Source organism: Cryptomeria japonica, chromosome 2 (genome assembly GCF_030272615.1).
Source record: "Cryptomeria japonica chromosome 2, Sugi_1.0, whole genome shotgun sequence".
Lineage (NCBI taxonomy): Eukaryota > Viridiplantae > Streptophyta > Pinopsida > Cupressales > Cupressaceae > Cryptomeria > Cryptomeria japonica.
In genome coordinates this window covers 100,726,582-100,750,087 of record NC_081406.1, presented here as the reverse complement: position 1 = coordinate 100,750,087, position 23,506 = coordinate 100,726,582, and the positions used below count along the sequence as shown (strand labels likewise).

At 39.4% G+C, this 23,506-nt stretch overlaps 1 protein-coding gene across 1 annotated transcript in view; it reads left to right on the top strand.

Moving 5' to 3' along the window:
• Positions 1 to 303: 303 nt before the first annotated feature.
• The window catches only part of LOC131054299 (uncharacterized), a 191,498-nt gene continuing 168,295 nt past the window's right edge, over positions 304 to 23,506 (top strand). The window contains exon 1 of the mRNA XM_057988773.2: positions 304 to 624. Coding sequence (XP_057844756.2) covers positions 548 to 624 — 77 coding nt within the window. The 5' untranslated portion in view covers positions 304 to 547. The remainder of the gene's footprint in view (positions 625 to 23,506) is intronic.

Below are 23,506 nucleotides of genomic sequence, written 5' to 3'. Positions count from 1 at the left end.
TAACAAATGATAAGTAATACTCCTACGTTGTCAAAGGAACTTCCTACTCATACCTTGAGACAGAAAGGTTAAGTAACTATCAAATTGTCTACTATTAAATCATAACAAAACTGTCTTATAACAATTGACAGGAATTTTGCAACGGCCTTGTTACTCTAATAAATTATTATAAGGGAAGTTTATTTCTCCATAACGAAAAAACTTGGCCAAGATATCAACGTCATTTGTGATTCTAATAGGTACTGAAACTAGGTCTATTCGGAATGCAATACTGTTTTATTTTTTTAATTTTTATTTTATTTTTTATGTGGCTATTTAGTCAAATAGAGAATTCAAAAACCTCTTGTATCAAAATCATTGCACAACCAACTCTATATCAAAGCAAGGGAAATTTATTTTAGCCGGTAGGGAATTCATATTTAACATTGAAAACTTGTCTGCAAACCTTTTATTGATCATAATCCAATTAGCCGTTGTAGAAAATCAAATTTCAAAGATTCGGAGATTTGAATTCCACGCCTCTTAGACACAAAGGCTAATTTGGAAGATGGACAAGGTTCATAAATATGAAGAATTTGTCGACCGGCGTCTGAAGCCCGACCTTGCTAATGCAATGGCCGAAAGGTGAGTTGGCTCGCCAAATTTTTCGTCCGCAGAGATTATTTGCTGGTTCTGTTCTCGCGTGGCTTTTACATATTATTTGAGTAAAATGGAAACCTCTCTTTAACTCTTTTGTTACGGAGTTTGTCTAGAGAATTTGAGAAAATGGTGTACGTTTTGTATGCTTTATTAATTTTACTCCTGCTTGACTTCTTTAATCACGAGCGATAATGAGTTCTGGTATAATTTATCTGCATTTGAGAGTGCAATATTGACTTTTTCTCATTTATGGAAATACATTAGTTCAGGGCAAGATTTAATGGAAGAAAACCCTAATTGTAGCTGGCTAACCTCCAGTTTGATTCTTGTGTCATTAATTGGTTTATCGGTCAGCATGAGCTCCGCTTAATGCTCAGTAACTAAGGTAAATGTGATGGAGAAATATGACATCTGTTGAAACAATGAAGCATTGTTCAATTTTAATCACATGTTTTGTGCAAACGTAGACTTTGATATTTTCCATTTTTAACTGAAAATGCTTAGGGCAAGATCCCATGAGGGGGGGCTTCCTAAAAAATTTCAGTGGGTGCTGCTGACATTTTTAGGAATGTTTTAAAGCTGGTGGTCCCATGATGTAGTAGTGCAGATCAGCTTAAAAGTTTAAGCTCTGAAATTTAGGGAAGCCAATGAGCTCATGAAGAATGGTGCAAATGAAAAAATAATAAATGGACGCCATTTTCCTTCTATTTCTTTTCTGGCAGGAATTTAAAATAGTAGCTAATTGCCAACCCTAAGCTGGTGGGACAATTTCTATCCCCACCCCAATTACACCCTCTGGAACATGCAGTCCTAAAATGTAGGGGCTGCTATTTTTCAGGAAAGGTTTTGAAATTATCCTATAGTATAATTTTTTTTGATTCACGGGACCTCGTGCTCCATGAAAATAGATCCATTAAGTTGCTTAAGGTCGAAGTTTGGCTGCGAAGGAACTGTCCAGTAAATGGAAAAAGTATTTTTCTAGGCGGTGATGTAGAATGCATAATATTTTTCATTTTTAGCTGCTGAGGGTTAGGGCTTGACGGTTAATTACGTTTGAGTTTAAAAATTGGCCATGCAGAAATAAGCCACTAATTGTTTAAGGTATTATTTTATGTCGCCAACAAGTCAAACCCCTGTTTGATCTATTAGATTTCTCTTGTGATAGTCCACAAATGGTTTGTTTTCTGTTTACCTTACATATTATTCAATTCTTGTTCTACTGGGTTCTGACCTCATGACCAAGTTCATTGTTAATCTTGAAACATTCCACTTATGCCTGGACCATGGGGTACCGAGCACTTGTTGAAAGCCAGGAGATCTTGTGATGTGGGTCTTTCATCTTATCATAGGAGGAATTACTCCAGGTTCAGGGATGTTAGAAAGTACTAACATATCAGGCCTTGGATAATAAAGGCCTTTTTCTTTACTATTGTTATTTGAGAAACTGTTACAGAGCGTATACGTTACAGTCAACATGCACGCATCAGGCACAAGCATTTATGTATTTGTGTGTATACCTCTATGCATGTTGATGTATCTATACTTTTCTCTATGCATGCATTTATGCAAGTCTGTACATTGTGTTTCATCCCTGGGTTTTTACAATTCAGGGGCATGATGTGACCTTAAATATTTGTCAAGAAAGTTGGTGTGCTACAGGCACATTCATGGGTTTATGTACATGGATGTTGGCGTAGACTTGTGTATTTTTTTCACACTGTTTAGATATGGTTACCTTTCATCTCTAGACCCCTTATAACTTCAAAACCATTACATGTCACCTTCAGTTAGTGGCCAATTGAGTTGTGCAAATGTCTCAAGGTGTATCCATTGGGTGAGCTGACCTAATTTATGTAATGTTCAATGCTCCTTACCCTGCAAATTTTATTGCTGATAGACTCAACCTCGTGAGAAATTCCACTTACTCCTGCACAGGTGTTAAATGCTTACGAATGACCAAATGCTATAAAAGATTTATCGCGATTCTACATATAGATTGTTGACAGGCAGAAATATTTAGGGTAATTTTGATGGCTATCAACCCTTAATAATTGTTAGTGTTGCTAACAAATCTACAAATTACCCTATTATGAAAGGGGTTGTAGTTACACAATCAGAGTCGAAGCTTTTAGGTTCTTTTGACCTGATTGTGTAGTTACATGATATCAGTTTTCCTGTTATCTGTATGATCTGGTTACCATTAATGGACATGCTTAGTTTGCACAAAGAGTTAGTGTAAGTTGTGATATGTAAAACTTCAAATTGGCTGTCTGGCAACTACTCTGTTACTGTTAAGGACATCTTATTTTCTTTAGCTATGGGCTTTCTCAGACTCATTACTTTTCTGTTATAACTTATTTTATATCCTTCTGTAATATTAAAACGACGACTTCATTTTTCGAGCTAGATAAAATGTGGCCTTGGGGGCCATACTCATATACTAAAACCAGGAAATTTACAGATTTGGGGCAGCTCCATTAACAAGGGCCATATAACCAAAATTCTAGTGGCAGTGTGAAAGTAAGAAGCTACTGAATTTCATTACAGAGTTAGTTGTTTGAAGTTTCCGTTATTTATAAGTGATATTTACAGTTGTATAATAAGAACAATAGACATTTTTTTCACCTTGTGGTAATCTCTTCCATATTGTCTGACAATTCTACTTCCACTTCAAATGCCTGGTCAATGCTAGGCAAGGGAGCAGCACTAGTGGCAAGTTTTATAAATTCAATTCCCCATTTTGCTTGTGTCCTCATAGGTTGTCATTGTGGCTGAAGGCTGGGATGCTAAATGGAGTCCATTGAATGGCAGCATTGAAGTTGAATCCTATCTGTGGTCTCACACCAAGGTGAAAGCCAATGTTGGAGACAGCTTCATCCAAGACAACGAGGCCCTTGCACCACTATGGCCTTATTGATGCCTTTGACATAGTTTGAATCATCTGTTTGGGTTCCCCTACCTCCAAAAAACGTTGTGACCAACATAGAGGAGATGTTTGTGCTAACCTGATACTTGCGAGGAATAGTTTTCCAAGCATCACTTTGATGGCATGGATCATGATCATTGTACTGGTTTTGAACATCTTCGTCTTTCTAATTTCTGAGATCTCCTCTAAGGAGATTTATCTCTTCTTAGCTAATGGCCTTATAGTAGTGTCCATAGTTGCACATAAGAAAATCTGTTAGGAGTGGTAAATGAAGTTGGGATACAACCTTAAAACAACCATAACAACCTATGATTTATCGCTTGCTTGTAACTTGGGTTTAGTGGGGCAAATTTTCATGATTGCACATGCTTAAGTAGTTTTCCCTGCCGTCAATGCATAAAAGCTTGTCTTCATGATGATATGGGTTCATCATTGAAAATATTTGGCCTTTGGCTCTACCAAGGCTCTAGTGTCTTACCGACTAAGTAATTTGTGTTTGTTTCCGCATCAAAGTTGGCTAAAGTGTCTGCATGGGAGTTGGCCTCTCTATAGACAAGTCCTATTGTGTATTCTATTAAACTCTCTAAGAATGACCATACTTGCTTTAAGGTCCTATTTATTTTCCTATTTTGGGCTCCCCACATGTAATGGCATTACCAATGATCACATAATCACCTTTAATATGCACTCTTCTTAAACAAAAGTTTATGCACGTTTGCTGCCCTTAGAGAAGCGCATGAACCTCTACTTCATTGTTTATTCCATGACCAAGTCCTTTTGAAGTGGCTTTGATTAGATAACTCTCATGGTCTTTTGAAATACAACCAACCCCAAAAAACCTAGGATTGCCCTTAGAAGGCTTCTCAAAGTTGAGTTTGCTCCATCCATCTAGTGGGGCCAACTATTTTGCACCTTTCCTCGGGTTTAAAGGTGGGTTATTTGGCTCAGCATTATGAATGGGGAAAAACAATACCGTCTTTTCTTGCTAAGAAATGGATGCTTTATTTTGACTTGGAATGAAGCTCAAGTCAGATCACAATATTATTACTAGTTATTTGATATCCACAATTGCTTACCATAGGGAAGAAAGCTTCCACAACATATCAAATTTGATTAAGTGTTTGCTCATTGGGCTATTATTGAGAATGGTTGTTATCATTTTTGAATGCCTATTGTTACTTTGTACACTTTAATGTTTAGACACTATGTGCATTGGTAACTGTTGATGGTGTTTTTATGCACTATGCCACAAAGGATAGAATATTGTGTATTCTATCCTCCCTTGAACAAAATCTCCTCTAATGCTAAGCTTCGTGATCATACAAGGTGACTCCAAGGTTCTCGATGTCAGGTTTTGACATGCTCTTGGATAGACTTAGTTGTTTGATGTGATATTGCTGGAATCACAAGGGGGACTTACGTTGAACTTGAATGCTTGGATATTGTTGGAACGTGGAATTTAACTTGAGTTAAAAAAAGATAAAAAGGGTAACGGTTGAGAAAGCTAATCTAATCCTAGGAATGTAAGAGCAATGGACAATCTTTGGTGAAAATCAACTAAGCTTTGCTTTGTCATGTAGCGAACATCTCCACAAGGCTAGTGCGATCTTCTAAGGTAAGCATATGATGTTCAAATCACTACCGCGAGCATAGACACCATCAAGACGATGCATATCAATGAAGAAGTAGCAATTGAAGTTAAGCTTGGTTAAGATGGATCCAGTTGACTACACAAGACACTTTACAATCAGCAAGGTGTTAGTAGTATGGATATACAAATTTTACCATTGATCATGCACAAAGTTCTTCCATTCATCTAAACAACATGAAAATTAAATGAGAAGTAGAGACCATGCAAATTGTTGAATCAACATATGAATTTCACCATTTCTTCAATAAAATTTACATGCTTCTTACAACAATGTCTTGGCAACAATCTTTGCCTTCTCTTCCTACTCTACTCTAACTATTTGCTATTGAACTATTATCTATTGCGGAACTACTAACTATTCACTATTTTCTATTAACCTTTACACATGAAAGAGAAGAGCCTTATATAGTGCTCTCATTACAATGAAGGGCTCAGATTGATTCACAATCAATGGCCAAGATTGAAAGATAGAAACCCTAATTAGGGTTTGTTACACCTATTACAAAACATTTAATGCTTGACCAATGACAAAATTACATTTGATGGGACACATCTCCTTTATTGAATATTCAACCAATATATGATGATGGTAGTTGCATTAGACTTTGTGCCCACATGTGGTAGTTATCTTCTTGTTAGATGAGTCAGGTACATTGAATTTGGACGCCTTATCTTGATTGGATAAGATGAGTGATGACTGGGTGCCACCTCAGCTAGCTTGATCTTTGTAACTCATCACAAGTGTGTGGTTGTACTTCTTCGTGATCATCTCACTTTTCATCTTCTTGTTTGGGGATTTTGCCTTAGTGCTGCATTTGATGTAGACCTTGTGATGCCTATGCTTGATGCTTCCTTCTTGCCTTGTGCTCTCCTTGATGTAGATGACTCCTACTCTTGCCTTATAGTCTGTGATGATGATCCCACCGGCTGCCTTGAACAAGCCCGAGACTTGAAGTGCTGCAATGTCTTCCTTGGGCTCTTGTCTTTGCTTATATGGTGAAATCCTGATGTTGTATGTGAGCTGATTAGTCTTCATCTTGGAGCTGATCCTCATCTACTTTCCTTTTCATGTTCATTCCCCTTGCATCAAACCTGGAAACAAACATAATTTGAATCACGGCATTGCAAAAATTACTTAATCAAGCTTCCTACTACCTTCTCTAAATCTGGAAATGAATTTTCTTATCACGGAAACATCTGATTTTGAGTCTGATTTCTCTCCTTTTGACTTAATTCTCATCAATTTGAGTATGATTTTGTGTCTCAGGCCTGATTTATGTTTGATTTCCCACTTTTATATGCCTGATTTGATAGGTTTCAGGTCTGATACAGGCCTGATTTGCATTGGTTTTCAGGTGTGTTGTGACCATTTCACACATCGCCCCATTAAAATGGGGACCCCCTCTTTTTGCTCGTTTTGCTCGCCTTTTTGCTCGTTTTTTAGGGTTTTGTTTAGTATGTCATTTGTCTGGATTAGGGTCAAGCCTTAGGGTTCCCGTTTTAACGTTTTCAGGCCAGAGTCCAGTCCATCTTGAGAGTTTTTTAGCTTCCTCTCGTAGGATGCAATTTTGAATAAGGTGAATTTGCCAGAGGCTAAGTGAGTTGGTCTAGTTCCAGTCGGAATTTTGAATGCAAAGTCCAAATTTGTCTAAGTGTGAGTGATGAGATTTTTGATTTTTGTCTGATTGAATGATTTTGACCAAATTTTGGAATTTTGATGATTGATTCTGGGCATTGGAAAGATCTTGTTTTTGCCTTGTGAAGTGATTGAAGTCCTGAAATTTTGATTTTTTGGCCTGTGGAAGCAAAATTGCTCCTGTCCCTCAGTGAAGGACTGGAGCTTGTTTCTCAAAATTTTACTGTCCTTGCAGGATCAAGATGAATTTTTGATTGGAAGTGATAAAGGGAGGAATGTTCTTTCCGTTGAATATAATTTGAAGAATTTCACAAACACGGAAATGTGCCAGGAGCAAAAATCGCTCCTGTCCCTCAATGAAGGACCGGAGCTTAAAATCCAACATCACCTTGTCCTGGCAGGATTTGAACGATTTGACGATTTGAGGAGATCAAAGGAGATATGTTTTATCAGTTGAATATAATTTGAAAGCGCAAACATGAGGAAAACTAAACTTAGAAGCTAAATCGCTCCTGTCCCTCAGTCAGGGACCAGGGCGAAATTTGATGATAGCTCCCGTCCCTCTCCCAGGGACCAGAGCGAATTTCCTCATAGGGCAAAATTCGGGCGAAGATTAAGTAAGTTTTGAGTTTGAGGCAAGTAAAGGTGGTGCAACAGACTCGTTGAAGACAAATTGGAGATTGCAAGACACCAAAGTGAGGTTCATATATGCCTAGGCGCTCCTGTCCCTCAGCCAGGGACCAGAGCGATTTCTCCCTTAGGCCAATTTCTCACCAAGTTAGAATGAACTCCAGGCCAAGGATGAATGAAAGGGTGCACAACGAGTCCATTGAAGATAATTTTGGAAGTTGGCAAAGTGTAATTGAGCTTGCAAATGAAAATTCGCTCCTGTCCCTCAGCCAGGGACCAGGGCGAAATGGTAGTTATCTTGCCTTCCACCCAAATTCAAGTCACTCCAAGTTAAGGTGTAAGGTGACAATGGCGTTTTGAGGTGTCTCGACGAAGAATGAAGTTGCAAGGATCGCCAAAGATGAAGGATTTGCACTAAAATACCCAAATCGCTCCTGTCCCTCAGTTAGGGACCAGAGCGAAATTTTTATGGAGGCTTAAGTTTTGAATGATAATCACATTTCGTACGTTCAAGAGGGATCAAAGGACATCATTCTACATTGTGAAGGTGATCGCAAGTTGATAGGAACAAGGATGAGCCCCGGATACCAAGAATCGCTCCTGTCCTTCAGGCAAGGACCAGGGCGATATTCATTATACTAGCCAGTTCTTTCAAAAATCATGCTAAGTCAAGGATGTACAAGGTTGCACAGGGTCAAGGTGTTCTTAAGAAGATGATATGCGAGGAAGTTAAACGTCAAAAAGTGATCAACTAGAGCAAGGAGACAAAATCGCTCCTGTCCTTCAGGCAAGGACCAGGGCGATTTTCATTAAACCACTCATTTTCTTTCAAAAATCACGTCGAAGCAAGATTATATAAGGTTGAAAACGTCATTTGGAAGGCGACAAACAAGAAGCTAAGGTTAAAAGATAGCTATTTTGGCTAAAACACAAGGATCGCTCCTGTCCCTCACCAAGGGACCAGGGCGAAAATCCTTCAAACATCAAATGTGCTTTGTAAAAGCCAAGTAAAGTAAGAGTGGAATGGAGGGATGACGTTGTTGCTTGCCCTATGATGAAGATTGATGATCGAAGAAACAAAGGTCAAGGAGAAAACACAAGGTTCGCTCCTGTCCCTCACCAAGGGACCAGGGCGATATAGTCACAAGGGGTATTCAGTTACGACATTAAATCAATCAAATTCAAGATTCCCGTTCAAAAATGCCAGTTTCAACGTAGAGATGATGATTTTGAACATAAAAGGCGAGAAAATCAAGGCCAAAATGAAGTTCGCTCCTGTCCCTCAGCCAGGGACCAGAGCGATATGGTTTGTATTTTTTCCAACTCCCAAATTTTGGCGCTAACACATTTTTTTTTGAATTTTATTAAATGCTAAAAAATCGATAAATTTAAATATTCAATTAAATAGCATTTAAAAAATTGCACATGGGCATTTAATTAATTATTTGTTGCCTTAAAAAATCGAATCAATTAAAAACGAAGGCAATTAATTAATTAATTATTATTTTAAATAAAAGTTGGGGCGCTTGGGTTCTATTTTCTTTATTTTACAAAGTCAGCCCTTAATTTTATTTAAAATTTGTTTTTTAAATGCTATATTTTGAAAGTCGGCCTAGAGGTAATGGAGGGGGTGAGCGCCTATAAAGGAAGGTGAAAATTTTAATTTTCAAATCATCATTTAAACCTTCATTCATATGCGATTTTGGAGAAGACAAGGAAGTGCGAATTTCCATTCAAAGGAAGGCGCAAGCATCATCAAAAGGAGTGCGAATTTAGTTAGAGTTGAGCGAACTTGCCAAGATCTTGATTGAAGACCCCAAGGGTGGCGAAGGGCTAAGAAGGACGTTCGTTTGAGGAAGATCACGTGAAAGAGCTTCAAATTTGGATTTTGCCTAGGCGAATTTCCTTGTTTTACGTTTTAGAGTTAGTTCTCAAGTGAGGTATGGCGATGTGATTCCTTGTTTTAATTTTAAATTTTGATCGTCATAGCCTTAAAATTTTGAATTTTGAAATTTTGAATTGCAATAGCTCAATCGTCATTTAGGAAATGATAACTCAAGGATTTATCATGAAGTTTCCTAAAATTAATCTTTAATCTAATCTAGTTATACATTGCAAAATCTAGTTTCTTATTATGAAATGTTGTGTAGGTGTTACAATGGCGACCTCGAAGGCGGGAGCATCCACCAGTCGTCCAGCTCTCATGAAGGAAGATCAAAAGAACGAAGAACTAGAGACCAAGATCGTGTCTAAGTGGAGCAACATTGGAGATACCAATTTGGGCAACTTCAGCACGAAGAAGTTTCGAGAGGTCCCTTACATTGGCAAGCCATCACCTGTCGCCCGGAGGATAATTGAAAGTGGCATCATTAAGGCGGCCGACTTCCCTCCATCAGTACAGTGTCATGAGTTGATGATCGAGTGTGCTCGTCATTATGATCCTCAGTCCAGAACGATAGTGTCTAAAGAAGGAAACACTTTAGCTTATCTTTCAGAAGAGGCTATAAGTGAGGCTTTTCATCTTCCAGAGCAGAGAGATATGGTCTACAAGAGCATAGAAGGAGCCAGGTCCATGTACAAAGATGATCCAGATGCTTGCCTAAGCATCATCAACAAGAATTGGCTACTCAAGAGTCGTCCTCGCCTGAGCAAGATCCCGAACACACCACATAGGATCGATTTCCAGGAGGAGTACAGAGATTTGATTACAATGCTCAACCGAGTCACAGGAGCCCCTCAAGCCTTCTACTTTGAGAAGTGGATGTTCTACTTCATCCAGGTGATAGTTCAGGGAAAAGGAACAATTCATTGGGCTAGGATGATTAGCCATTGCTTGGACGTACAGTTGAGGAGACTGAAGGCTACCAAATCCTTCCACATGAGTTCATACGTCATATATGCCTTGATCAGGAGCTTTGAGTACGCAGGACTACCTCATAGAGGAGTGATCGGAAGAGGACCCGGCGAGGTCAGAGTTTGTGATTCCTATGTTCACTTGCATCATCCGCTAGGAAGCAACTACAAGTTAGTCAATGATACCTTCACGATGAACATCACAAGGACGTTGCAAGGTGGGATTCACAATAGACTATCTCAGGATGCACAAGAGCTAGTAAAGAGGTACGGTGCTTGGTTTATCCAATTTCCGAAATTTACTTATATTAGAGTTCATGGATGTCCTTCACCTCCATATATGTTGCCGAGATATCCGACAGACAGAATTGTGTTACTTGAGGTAACAAGACAGTTGGTAGCTTATGCGAAGGCATTTAGACACAGACATGGAAATGGAGTTCCTGTACCTATCATCTTAGGCAATTCAGTTGAGGTATGTCCTAATGCTTTAGCCATGGATGATGCAGAGAAGGAGTTAGCTTTGTATTCTTTTTCATTCTTTGCCTTGAGAGAAAGCTTTGATCCACATGGATATATAGAGGAGACAGTCGGTAGGAAATTTAAGCATGAGTTTCAGATAGAAGATTTTATGATGAATCTCTTAGACGATCTTGAAGTGAAAAGAAAGATGCATTCGAGATTGCCTTTGGATTTCATCAGGAAATGCAAGATTTATAGAGTGGCCGACCAAGCTCAGGACAGTGGCAGACAACTCCAGTCATCCTATGATCGAGAAAGCAAAACAGTGAGGTTAGATTGGAATGAGCCCGAGGTTGTGAATCTAGATGCTTTGATGGCTCCAGTCTTGTCTTGTACTTGCAGATGGGTTGATGTACAGCATCAGAAGTTGAGAGAGCAAGGCACAGCTATGACTTTCACTTTGGAAGAGAAACCAACCGAAGGTGGAGCTAGTGTAAGCGAAGGCAATCCTAATCCCAGAAATACAAGTGAGGGCAACCTTCGAAGTGCAAGTGAAGGCAATCTCCATCCAAGAGGCTCGAAGAGGAAAGAGAGACCTAAGAAAAGAGAATCTTCCAAGAAGAAGCAAGGGGCCAACCGAGATCGTTCATCCGGCACATCTTCTTGACAAGAGAAGAGGGCACTTGAAGTGGAAGAGTCTATGGAGTCAATGGTACAGAATGATAAAGAAGGACAGGCACCTCAAGGGTCACCAAATGGATCTCTCCAAGATTATGAGCTACATGAAGACAAGAACAATGACGAAGTAACATCTCCTCCCAGAGAAGAAGAAACATTGCATAAGGAGATACAGGTTAAAGAGACAAGATCTGCCATCCCAGATTGGTTGAAGGAAAGATTAACGAAGGTGATTGTGATCGAGGACGAAGACAATGTAATTGATTTGGAGAGCCTTGTTGGACGTTCTCAGGAAGTGACAGAGAAGAGGAAGGCTACCAAGATGTCCAAGATGATTAGAGATGAGACTGAATCCAGAAAATTACAGATAGCTACACCAGCAGTGGACAAGTATGAAGGTGAGATCCTCGCAGAGGAATATGATGTAGAGACATTTGAGCTAGGTCCATCCACAGCTGAACAGACAATGGATGATGCCACCGATTCATTTGAGGCCTTGAAAGACAAGCTTAGAGAAGAAATGGAGAAGAATAGAAAGCTTGAGAGAGAGGTCGGTGCATGGAGAACATATTTCAGCCATCTCAATCAGCCTTTAGGACGTAAGGATCCAGCAAGATCACCCGTACAGGCACTTCCCCTTCAATCAATTGGTGACGCAGAGAGATTTAGGAGTATGGTCCAGCGTATGAGTACTTGGATGGACAAATCTCATACAGTTGCCGTAGAATTTGCAACAAGGATGATGAAGACTATTCATAGGGCTATCCAGGTTCTTGAGATCATCCACAACTTGATGATAACGGTAGCCGCTTTTGCTCATACCAAAGATGTTATCATTCCTGTCTTGCGAGTAATCAGACAAACATCGAGGAAGGTCTTAGCGCAGGAAAAGATCATGGATGGGGGACCTCACAGTTTGCTTCAGTGGTCAACCTTACTCCAGATGAAGGAAGTGCTCTTTGAGGACATTAGTACTAGATGTAGCCATGTTGAGGAGGTTATCCACCCGATCCAGGACAGAGTATTTGAGGTACTTCGTACCATTCTTGGCAGGAGGATCGAAGTTGAGACAGATGTGGATTTGCAGGAATTGGAGGATAAAATTAAGGTCATCTTTTGCAAGGACGCTAATGTTATCACAGATGAGCAACAAGACCAGATGTTTGCTACCATGCTTCTGATTGAAAAGACTAAGGAACTTGAACCTGAATGGGACGCTGCTCTTCTTGAGGCATTTGATCAGGTCATCCACTTGGAAGAAAGAATGAAGAATCTTCCCGAGATTCCAATTGCTGAGATCGAAGGAATCGTATCAAGATTCATTGCATATGTGTTGTGACCATTTCAAACATCGCCCCATTAAAATGGGGACCCCCTCTTTTTGCTCGTTTTTGCTTGCCTTTCGCTTTGTTTTTTTAGGGTTTTGGTAGTGTGCCAGTTGTCTGGATTAGGGTCAAGCCTTAGGGTTTCCGTTTTGACGTTTTCAGGCCAGTATCCAGTTAGTCTTGAGAGCTTTTTGAGCTTCCTCTCGTAGGATGCAATTTTTGAATGAAGTGAAATCGCCAGAGGCTAAGTGAGTTGGTCTAGTTCCAGTTGAATTTTGAATGCAAACTCCAGATTTTATCTAAGTGTTAATAAGGGAATCGTGAATTTTGTCCAATTGAATGCTTTTGACCAAATTTTGAGAATTTTGATGATTGATCCCGGGCATTGGAAATGACTTGTTTTTGCCTTGTGAAGTGATTAAACCCTTGAAATCATGATATTTTGACCTGTAGGAGCAAAATCGCTCCTGTCCCTTAGTGAAGGACCGGAGCTCGTTTCTCAAAATCTTATTGTCTCTGCAGGATCAAGATGAATTTTTGATTGGAAATGATAGAGGGGGGCATGTTCTTTCCGTTGAATATAATTTGAAAATGCAAACATGAGGAAAATGGACCAAAAATGCAAAATCGCTCCTGTCCCTCAGTCAGGGACCAGGGCGAGATTCAGTGATAGCTCCTGTCCCTCTCCCAGGGACCAGAGCGAAATTCCTCATAAGGCATGTTTTGGACAAAAAGCAAGCAAGTTTTGAGTTTGAAGCAAGAAAGGAGGGTGAAATGAACCCGTTGAAGACAAATTGAAGATTACAAGACATCAACAAGAGACTCAAATTGGCCTAGGCGCTCATGTCCCTCAGTCAAGGACCAGAGCGATTTTTGCCTTAGATGAATTTCTTGCCAAGTTAGAACCAACTCCAGGCCAAGGATGAATGAAATGGGGCACTACAAGACCGTTGAAGATAAATTTTGAAGTTAGCAAAGTGTGATGGGGCCTACAAGTGCAAAATCACTCCTGTCCCTCAGCCAGGGACCAGGGCGAAATAGTGGTTTTCTTGCTTTCCACCCAAATTCAAGTCACTCCAAGTCAGGATACAAGGCGGCAATGACGTTTGAGGTGTCTCGAGGAAGAATGAAGTATCAAAGGTCGCCTAAGATGAAGGATTTGCACTAAAATGCCTAAGTTCGCTCCTGTCCCTCTCCCAGGGACCAGAGCGAAATGTTCAAATGAGTCCAAATTTAAGTTGCCACTAACATTTCAAATGTTCGAAAGGGATTGAAGAGCATCATTTTGAGCCTTGAAGATAATTGCAAGATAATATGATGAAGGATCTATACTATATGCCTAAATTCGCTCTTGTCCCTCAGTCAGGGACCAGGGCGATATTCATTTTACTAGCCAGTTCTTTCAAAAATCATGCTAAGTCAAGGTTGTACGAGGTTGCAAAGTGTCAAAGTGATCTTAAGAAGATGATATGTGAAGAAGTTAAACGTTAAAAGGTGATCAAATTGAGCCAAGAAGCTAAATCGCTCCTGTCCTTCAGGCAAGGACCAAGGCGATTTTCACAAAACACTCATTTTTCTTTAAAGATCATGGCAAAGCAAGGATACACAAGAGAGAGGACGTCATTTGGAAGGCGATGAACAAGGAGCAAAGGTTGAAAGATAGCAAATTTGAGCTAGAACACAAGGTTCACTCCTGTCCCTCACCAAGGGACCAGGGCGAAAATCCTTCAAACATTAAATATGCCTTGTAAAAGCCAAGTAAAGTAAACATGAAACGAAGGGATAGTGTCATTACTTGCCTAATGATGAAGATTGGTGATCGAAGATGCTAGGATCAAGGGGAAAACATTAAGTTCGCTCCTGTCCCTCACCAAGGGACCAGGGCGATATCCACCTTAGAGGGCACTCATTCACACAATCAAGACGATCAAGCTCGAGGTTTTTGACAAACATGCCAGTTTCAACGTGAAGATGGAGGTTTTGAACGTAAAAAGCAAAAGAATCAAGGTTAAGAGGATAATTCGCTCCTGTCCCTCAGTCAGGGACCAGAGCGATTTGGTTTGTATCTTTCCACCTTTTCAAATTTTGGCGCTAAAACATTCTTTGAATTTTATTAAATGCTAGAAAAATCGATGAATTGGAATATTCAATTGATAGCATTTAAAATTTGCGCATAGCATTTAATTAATTATTTTTGCCTTTAAAAATCGAATTAATTAAAAACGATGGCATTTAATTAATTAATTATTAATAAAAAGTGGGGCGCTTGGGGTTTAAAATTTGTTTCATTTTACAAAAGTCGGCCTTTAAATTTATTTAAAATTTGCCTTATTCACCAAAGTCGGCCTAGGGTCAATATGAGAGGAGAACGCCTATAAAGGGAGGTGAAAATTTCATTTTCAAATCATCATTTAAATTTCATTCATATGCGATTTTGGAAGGAAGTGCTAATTGTGTTTAAAGAGTGCGAATTTCATTAAAAGAAGGTGCGAAGCATTATCAAAGGAGTTCGAGTTTAAGTTGAGCGAACTTGCCAAAGACTACATTGAAGACCCCCCTCCAAAGGTGGCGAATTGCTAAAGTGGATGTTCATTTGAAGAGAGACTACATTGAAGCCATCAAATTTTGATTTTTGCCTAGGCGAATTTCTTGTTTTGCATTTTAGAGCTAAGCTCTCAAGTGAGGTATGGCGAATCCCTTGTTTTAATTTTGAATTTTGATCGTCATTGCCTTAATTTTTGAATTTTTGAAATTTTGAATCCCAATAGCTCAATTGTTTTTTAGGAAATGATAACTCAAGGACTTATCATGAAGTTTCCTAAAATTTAATCTAATCTAGTTATTCATTGCAAAATCTAGTTACTTATTATGAAATGTTGTGTAGGTATGGCGACCCCGAAGGCGGGAGCATCCACCAGCCGTTCAGCTCTCATGAAGGAAGATCAAAAGATTGAAGAAGTGGAGACTAAGATCGTGTCGAAGTGGAGCAACATTGGAGATACCAACTTGGGCAACTTCAGCACGAAGAAGTTTTGAGAGGTCCCCTACATTGGCAAGCCATCACTTGTCGCCCGGAGGATAATTGAAAGTGGCATCATTAAGGCGGCCGGCTTCCCTCCAGCAGTTCAGTGCCATGAGTTGATGATCGAGTGCTCGTCATTATGATCCACAGTCCAGAACGATCGTGTCCAATGAAGGAAACACTTTAGCTTATCTTTCAGAGGAAGCTATAAGTGAGGCTTTCCATCTTCCAGAGCACAGAGATATGGTCTGCAAGAGCATAGAAGGAGCCAGGTCCATGTACGAAGATGATCCAGATGCTTGTCTAAGCATCATCAACAAGAATTGGCTACTCAAGAGTCGTCCTCGCCTGAGCAAGATCCCGAACACACCACATAGGATCGATTTCCAGGAGGAGTACAGAGATTTGATTACAATGCTCAACCGAGTCACAGGAGCCCCTCAAGCCTTCTACTTTGAGAAGTGGATGTTCTACTTTATCCAGGTGATAGTTCAGGGAAAAGGAACGATACATTGGGCTAGGATGATTAGCCATTGCTTGGACGTACAGTTGAGGAGACTAAAAGCTACCAAGTCCTTCCACATGAGTTCATACGTCATATATGCCTTGATCAAGAGCTTTGAGTACGCAGGACTACCTCACAGAGGAGTGATTGGAAGAGGACTTGGCGAGGTCAGAGTTTGTGATTCCTATGTCCACTTGCATCATCCTCCAGGAAGCAACTACAAGTTAGTTAATGATACCTTCACGATGAACATCACAAGGACGTTGCAAGGTGGGATTCACAACAGATTATCTCAGGATGCATAGGAACTAGTAAAGAGGTACGGTGCTTGGTTTATCCAATTTTCGAAGTTCACTTATATTAGAGTTCATGGATGTCCTTCACCTCCATACATGTTGCCAAGATATCCGATAGACAGAATTGTGTTACTTGAAGTAACAAGACAATTGGCAGCATATGCGAAGGCATTCAGACACAGGCATGGGAATGGAGTCCCTGTACCTATCATTTTGGGCAATTCAGTTGAGGTATGTCCTAATGCTTTAGCCATGGATGACGCAGAGGAGGAGTTAGCTTTGTATTCTTTTTCATTCTTCGCTTTGAGAGAAAGCTTTGATCCACATGGATATATAGAGGAGACAGTCGGTAGGAAGTTTAAGCATGAGTACCAGATAGAAGATTTTATGATGAATCTCTTAGACGATCTTGAAGTGAAAAGAAAGATGCATTCTAGATTGCCTTTGGATTTCATCAGGAAATGCAAGATTTATAGAGTGGCCGACCAAGCTCAGGACAGTGGCAGATATCTCCAGTCATCCTATGATCGAGAAAGCAAATCAATAAGGTTAGATTGGAATGAGCCCGAGGTCGTGGATCTAGACGCTTTGATGGCTCCAGTCTTGTCTTGTACTCGCAGATGGGTCGATGTGCAGCATCAGAAGTTGAGAGAGCAAGGCATAGCTATGACTTTCACTTTGGAAGAGAAACCAGCCGAAGGTGGAGCTAGTGTAAGCGAAGGCAATCCTAATCCCAGAAATACAAGTGAAGGCAACCTTCGAAGTGCAAGTGAAGGCAATCTCCATCCAAGAGGTTCGAAGAGGAAAGAAAGATCTGAGAAGAGAGAGTCTTCCAAGAAGAAGCAAGGCGCCAATAGAGATCGTTCATCCGGCACGTCTTCTCGACAGGAGAAGAGGACACTTGAAGTGGAAGAGTCTATGGAGTCAATGGTACAGAATGATAAAGAAGGACAAGCACCGCAAGGGTCACCAAGTGGATCTCTCCAAGATTATGAGCTGCATGAAGATAGAGAAGATAATGAGATAACATCTCCTCCCAGAGAAGAAGAAACATTGCATAAGGAGATACAGGTTAAAGAAACAAGATCGGCCATCCTAGATTGGTTGAAGGAAAGATTAACTAAGGTGATCGTGATAGAGGACGAAGACAATGTAATTGATTTGGAGAGTCTTGTTGGACGTTCTCAGGAAGTGACAGAGAAGAGAAAGGCTACCAAGATGTCTAAGATGATTAGAGATGAGACTGGATCCAGAAAATTGCAAATAGCTACACTGGCAGTGGATAAGTATGAAGGTGAGATCCTAGTAGAGGAATATGATATAGAGACATTTGAGCTAGGTCCATCCACAGCCGAACAGATGATGGACGATGCCACCGATTCATTTGAGGCCTTGAAAGACAAGCTTAGAGAAGAAATGGAGAAGAATAGAAAGCTTGAGAGAGAGGTCGATGCATGGAGAACATATTTTAGCCACCTCAATGAGCCTTTAGGACGTCAGGATCCGGCAAGATCACCCGTACAGGCACTTCCCCTTCAATCAATTAATGAGGCAGAGAGATTCAGGAGTATGGTCCAGCGTATGAGTACTTGGATGGACAAATCTCATACAGTTGCTGTAGAATTTGCAACAAGGATGATGAAGACTATTCATAGGGCTATCCAGGTTCTTGAGATCATCCACAACTTGATGATAACAGTAGCCGCTTTTGCTCATACCAAAGATGTTATCATTCCTGTCTTGAAAGTAATCAGACAAACATCTAGGAAGGTCTTAGCACAGGAAAAGATCATGGATGGAGGACCTCACAGTTTACTTCAGTGGTCAACCTTACTCCAGATGAAGGAAGTTCTCTTTGAGGACATTAGTACTAGATGTAGCCATGTTGAGGAGGTGATCAACCCGATCTAGGACAGAGTATTTGAAGTACTTCGTACCATTCTTGGCAGGAGGATCGAAGTTGAGATAGATGTGGATTTGCAGGAATTGGAGGATAGAATCAAAGTCATCTTTTGCAAGGACGCTAATATCACAGATGAGCAACAGGACCAGATGTTTGCTACCATGCTCCTGATTGAAAAGACTAAAGAACTTGAACCTGGATGGGACGCAGCTCTTCTTGAGGCATTTGATCAGGTCATCCACTTGGAAGAAAGAATGAAGAATCTTCCCGAGATTCCAATTGCTGAGATCGAAGGAATCGTATCAAGATTCATTGCATATGCTAAAAGGGAGCATTGGAAAGGGAATAAGATTCTAGATGAGAGGTTGTTATAGATGACATGGCACTTTAATTGTCATTGGTCTATGTCTCCTAGGTTTTTGTGCCAAATTTAATATTTGGCTATGCATTTAATATTGTTCAGTAAAAAGGAGGCTATTTGTAACAAACCCTAATTAGGGTTTAGGTGTCATGATCTTGACCGTTGATCTGCTTTTTGATCTGGACCGTTCATTGTAATTGAGGATGCTATTTATACCTTCATTTTCATTTCATTTTGTCATAACTAGAAATTAGAAATAAGAGAGAGAGTTAGAAATTAGAGTTTAGAAGCAATTTATTTTTGTAGCAAGATTGAGCTTTGAGAAAAGAATTCAAACAATTGTTGTACATGATGGCTTTGAGATCAATGAAATATTGAAGTTATGGTGTTTTGTTGCATTTCTCTTGGTTATCTTCATGGTTGTTCAATTTTCTTGAATCATTCTCAATCAAAGTAGTGTGTTAATTCGAAGGACAAAGTGTTGGACTTGATCTTTGGTAGGATTCGCTTTCCAAACCACTAGCTTCTTGCTGATTGTAGGAACGCCTTGTGTGGTCGACTAGAGATATTTGAATCACTTAACCTTCAATCGTTGTTGTATCTTGGATATGTACCTTCGTGGTAGTGTCTTTGATCTTTGATGTATGGAAAAATCATTTGTTACCTTAGAAGATCGCATCAATTTCAATTGAGTTGTTAATTTATGGCAAAATTGAAGTTGGTAGAATCCCACCAAGTCTTGTCCTCATTGAGTCATTCTTAGGGTTAGACTAGATTAGATCTCTTGCAAACCCTATCCTTTTATCATTTTTTTGAAAAGCTTGTTTAGTTCAGCAAAATCTTCGGCAACGTAAGGCCCCTTGATGACACAGCAAATCACAGCGACCACTGGTGCTTATCCACACGTAGAGACCCTACTAAAAGAACATTGGAGTCATCCTAACTGATCCTTCTTGCGAATCTTCAGCAGTTAGCGACTTTATTCAAGAGAGGATAAGATACCTTTGGGTATTTTATTCTGTGTATGATTGTGTACAAAATACACGTCAACAATATGCTAAAAAGGAGCATTGGAAAGGGAATAAGATTCTAGATGAGAGGTTGTTATAGATGACATGGCACCTTAATTGTCATTGGTCTATGTCTCCTAGATTTTTGTGCCAAATTTAATATTTGGCTATGCATTTAATATTGTTCAGTAAAAAGGGGGCTATTTGTAATAAACCCTAATTAGGTTTTAGGTGTCATAATCTTGACCATTGATCTTCTTTTCGATCTGGACCGTTTATTGTAATTGAGGATGCTATTTATACCCTCATTTCATTTCATTTTGTAATTAGAGAACTAGAAGATTAGATATCAGAGAGTTAGAAATTATTGATGTATTAGAGAGATTAGAGTTTAGAAGCAATTTACTTTTGTAGCAAGATTGAGCTTTGAGAAAGGAATTCAAACAATTGTTGTACATGATGGCTTTGAGATCAATGAAATATTGAAGTTATGGTGTTTTGTTGCAATTCTCTTGGTTATCTTCATGGTTGTTCATTTTTCTTGGATCATTCTCAATCAAAGTAGTGTGTTAATTCGAAGGACAAAGTGTTGGACTTGATCTTTGGTAGGATTCGCTTTCCAAACCACTAGCTTCTTGCTGATTGTAGGAACGCCTTGCGTGGTCGACTGGATATACTTGAATCACTTAAACCTTCAATCGTTATTGTATCTTGGATATGTACCTTCGTGGTAGTGTCTTTGATCTTTGATGTATTGAAAATCATTTGTTACCTTAGAAGATTGCATCAATTTCAATTGAGTTGTTAATTTATGGCAATATTGAAGTTGGTAGAATCTCACCAAGTCTTGTCCGCATTAAGTCATTCCTAGGGTTAGACTAGATTAGACATCTTGCAAACCCTACTCCTTTTGACATTTTTTTTGAAAAGCTTGTTTAGTTTAGCAAAATCTTCGGCGACGTAAGGCCCCTTGATGACACAGCAATCACAACGACCACTGGTGCTTATCCACACGTAGAGACCCTACTAAAAAGAACATTGGAGTCATCCTAACTGATCCTTCTTGCGATATCTTCAGCAGTTAGTGACTTTATTCAAGAGAGGATAAGATGCCTTTGGGTATTTTATTCTGTGTATGATTGTGTACAAAATACACGTCAACAAGGTGGCAAAGGAAGTGGAAGTGGAAGGGAATGGAGGTGATGATTGACTTGCTACTTCATTTGCTCTCTTATCGTGGATTAGACATTCCTCTTGGAAGTGTTCTAGCATGGTCATGATCATCACCAAGCAAGGGAAATGCACAAGTGTTAGGTTGCACTTTTGGGGGGTTATAGGAAGTCCTTAGGTCATGCTTTTGAGTGTTCATAGGAAGTAGAAATCCTTAGGTTGTGGATTAAGGGCTTCATCGGAAGTGGAAATCCTTAGTTTGTGGATTTGAGGCATCAAAGGAAGTGATCAATCCTTAGGTCATGGATTTGGAACTTTGTAGGAAATGTTAGTTTGCTGATTGGAGACTTCATCAAAATCCTTAGTTCGCACTTTTGAAGCCTCATTGGAATTGATCAAATTTTAGGTTGCTGATTTAAGGCTTGGTTGGAAGTCACATTCCTTAGGTCGTGGGTTTGGACTCTCATTGGAAGTCATCAATCCTCTCCCCGACTTGCTATCAATTAAGCTTGCAACATCGTACTTAGCAAGATTATGACCTCATTTCAAGCAATGCAATGCACAAAGCTTAGTTCACTGATTTGAGGGGTCAAAGGAAGTCCCAAGGCTTAGCTCATGCTTTTGATGCCTCATTGGAAGCCTTAGTTTGTGCTTTTGGGGCCTCACTGGAAGTCTTCCAAAAATGACAACTTCGCTGTCTTAATCCATTTGTTTCAAGCTTCTCATGGTAATTTGAACTCTAGCTCTTTCTTTCCTTAGAATATCAACCCTTGGAACCAACTTGCCTTAGCCAAATTTGCATTTCTTCTCCATTAAAGTGAGCAAGGGATGTGAATCATTCATTCCCAAAATGATGAGTACTCAAATTATCTCAAACTTATTCATCCTAAAGAGAGAGACTTGACTTGATTACCTCCTAGCCACATAAGATACTACACCTCTTCCAAGCGAAAGGCTAATAGGAAAAGACTAAAACTACCAATGGCTAAGCTAAGACAATGTAATGTTCCCTACCTGATTAACATAATTAACATAATTAATGTATTTCAATATACTAAAATTGAGTGAGAGACTAATCATGAAGCCAGTCATTAATATTCTTCAATTTATTAGTTATTAACAAGTGCTTATTTATTTTCCTCATTAGACGATTAATTTCATTATTCATAGTTCTTAATATAGATGTCAGACTCTGCTACTACTTCAGTTTTAAGGGAGAAGGGTCTATGTATGTTACCAAAGCACTTAGAGACCAAATACAATAGATTCCCTCAAAGTTTATTGATCCAAGCCCTTACCTATCTTGGGTCTATACCCTCAAGGCTTATGGGTCGCTGATCCCCACCCTATCTTGGGACTTAACCTATTTCTTGGATTTAGACTGCCCCTCTTTGGAACATCTCATTCCCATCTTCTTAAATACTGACAGTTTTAACATGATTTAGACTATAAGTATACTAATTTCTTATGTATTATGAATATATATGAAATTAAGTATGATTGTCATACATATTGCAGTCCATATTAATATTACTATTAATTCCGCCTAAGAACATTATTGGGCTTCATATATTAAGCATACTTATTAAACACATCCCCATGCATACCACCAAGAACAAGGATGTTACAGCTTATAACTTAATAACAGTTTTGTTTTGATCTGATCGATAATATATATTGGTCTTCTATAGAATTAAACTTATATCTCTTGTGCTGGATATCCCCCATAATCCTTCCTGATGTTGCCCTTATAGTTTCACGTTTCCTTGAGAAGAGACGACTCTTGGATGTTGCCATTCCCGTGGGAGGATCACACTCTTCTTAGAGACATCTCTTCATAACTCAAACAAACGGATTATTGTTAAGTGCCTTAATGATGTTGTTTAAGAGAATCTCTGTCCTTTCTTAATTGCTAATTTCCAAAGAATGGTTTCTTGTTTATTCACATGTGTTGGGTGCAGAAATGTAATTGCTGCTTCTCATCCTTGATCACTGTGGTTGGCAGAAGAGGCACTCGAAGATGAGGACCTCTTGCTCTTTACATATTTATAATCTTATTGAATTTGTTTCTACACTCATGAATGATTTCCAATCGTATTTCTGTAAGCCTAGAGTTTGAGACGTCTCTTATCTATTCATTGTTGTAAATTTAGGAATCGTTGTGGTTACTTAGAATGCTTAGTTTTTGATGTAATATGATTGTTTCCTTCGTTTTGCTTAATGGAGGTAATCACCGCCAGGTGCATTAATTACTTTGGTCTAAGATCATAGAAAATTGCGAAGTCTCATAAATGAGATGATTTTCTAGTTAATGGTAAGAGCATTTCATGCGACTGGGTCACTATCTGATTGGGGGCATGATAGACAACTAACTTAAAAAGCGAAAAAATGGGGGTCACCATTTGCAATGGGGCGATGTGTGAAAATGTCACAATAGTA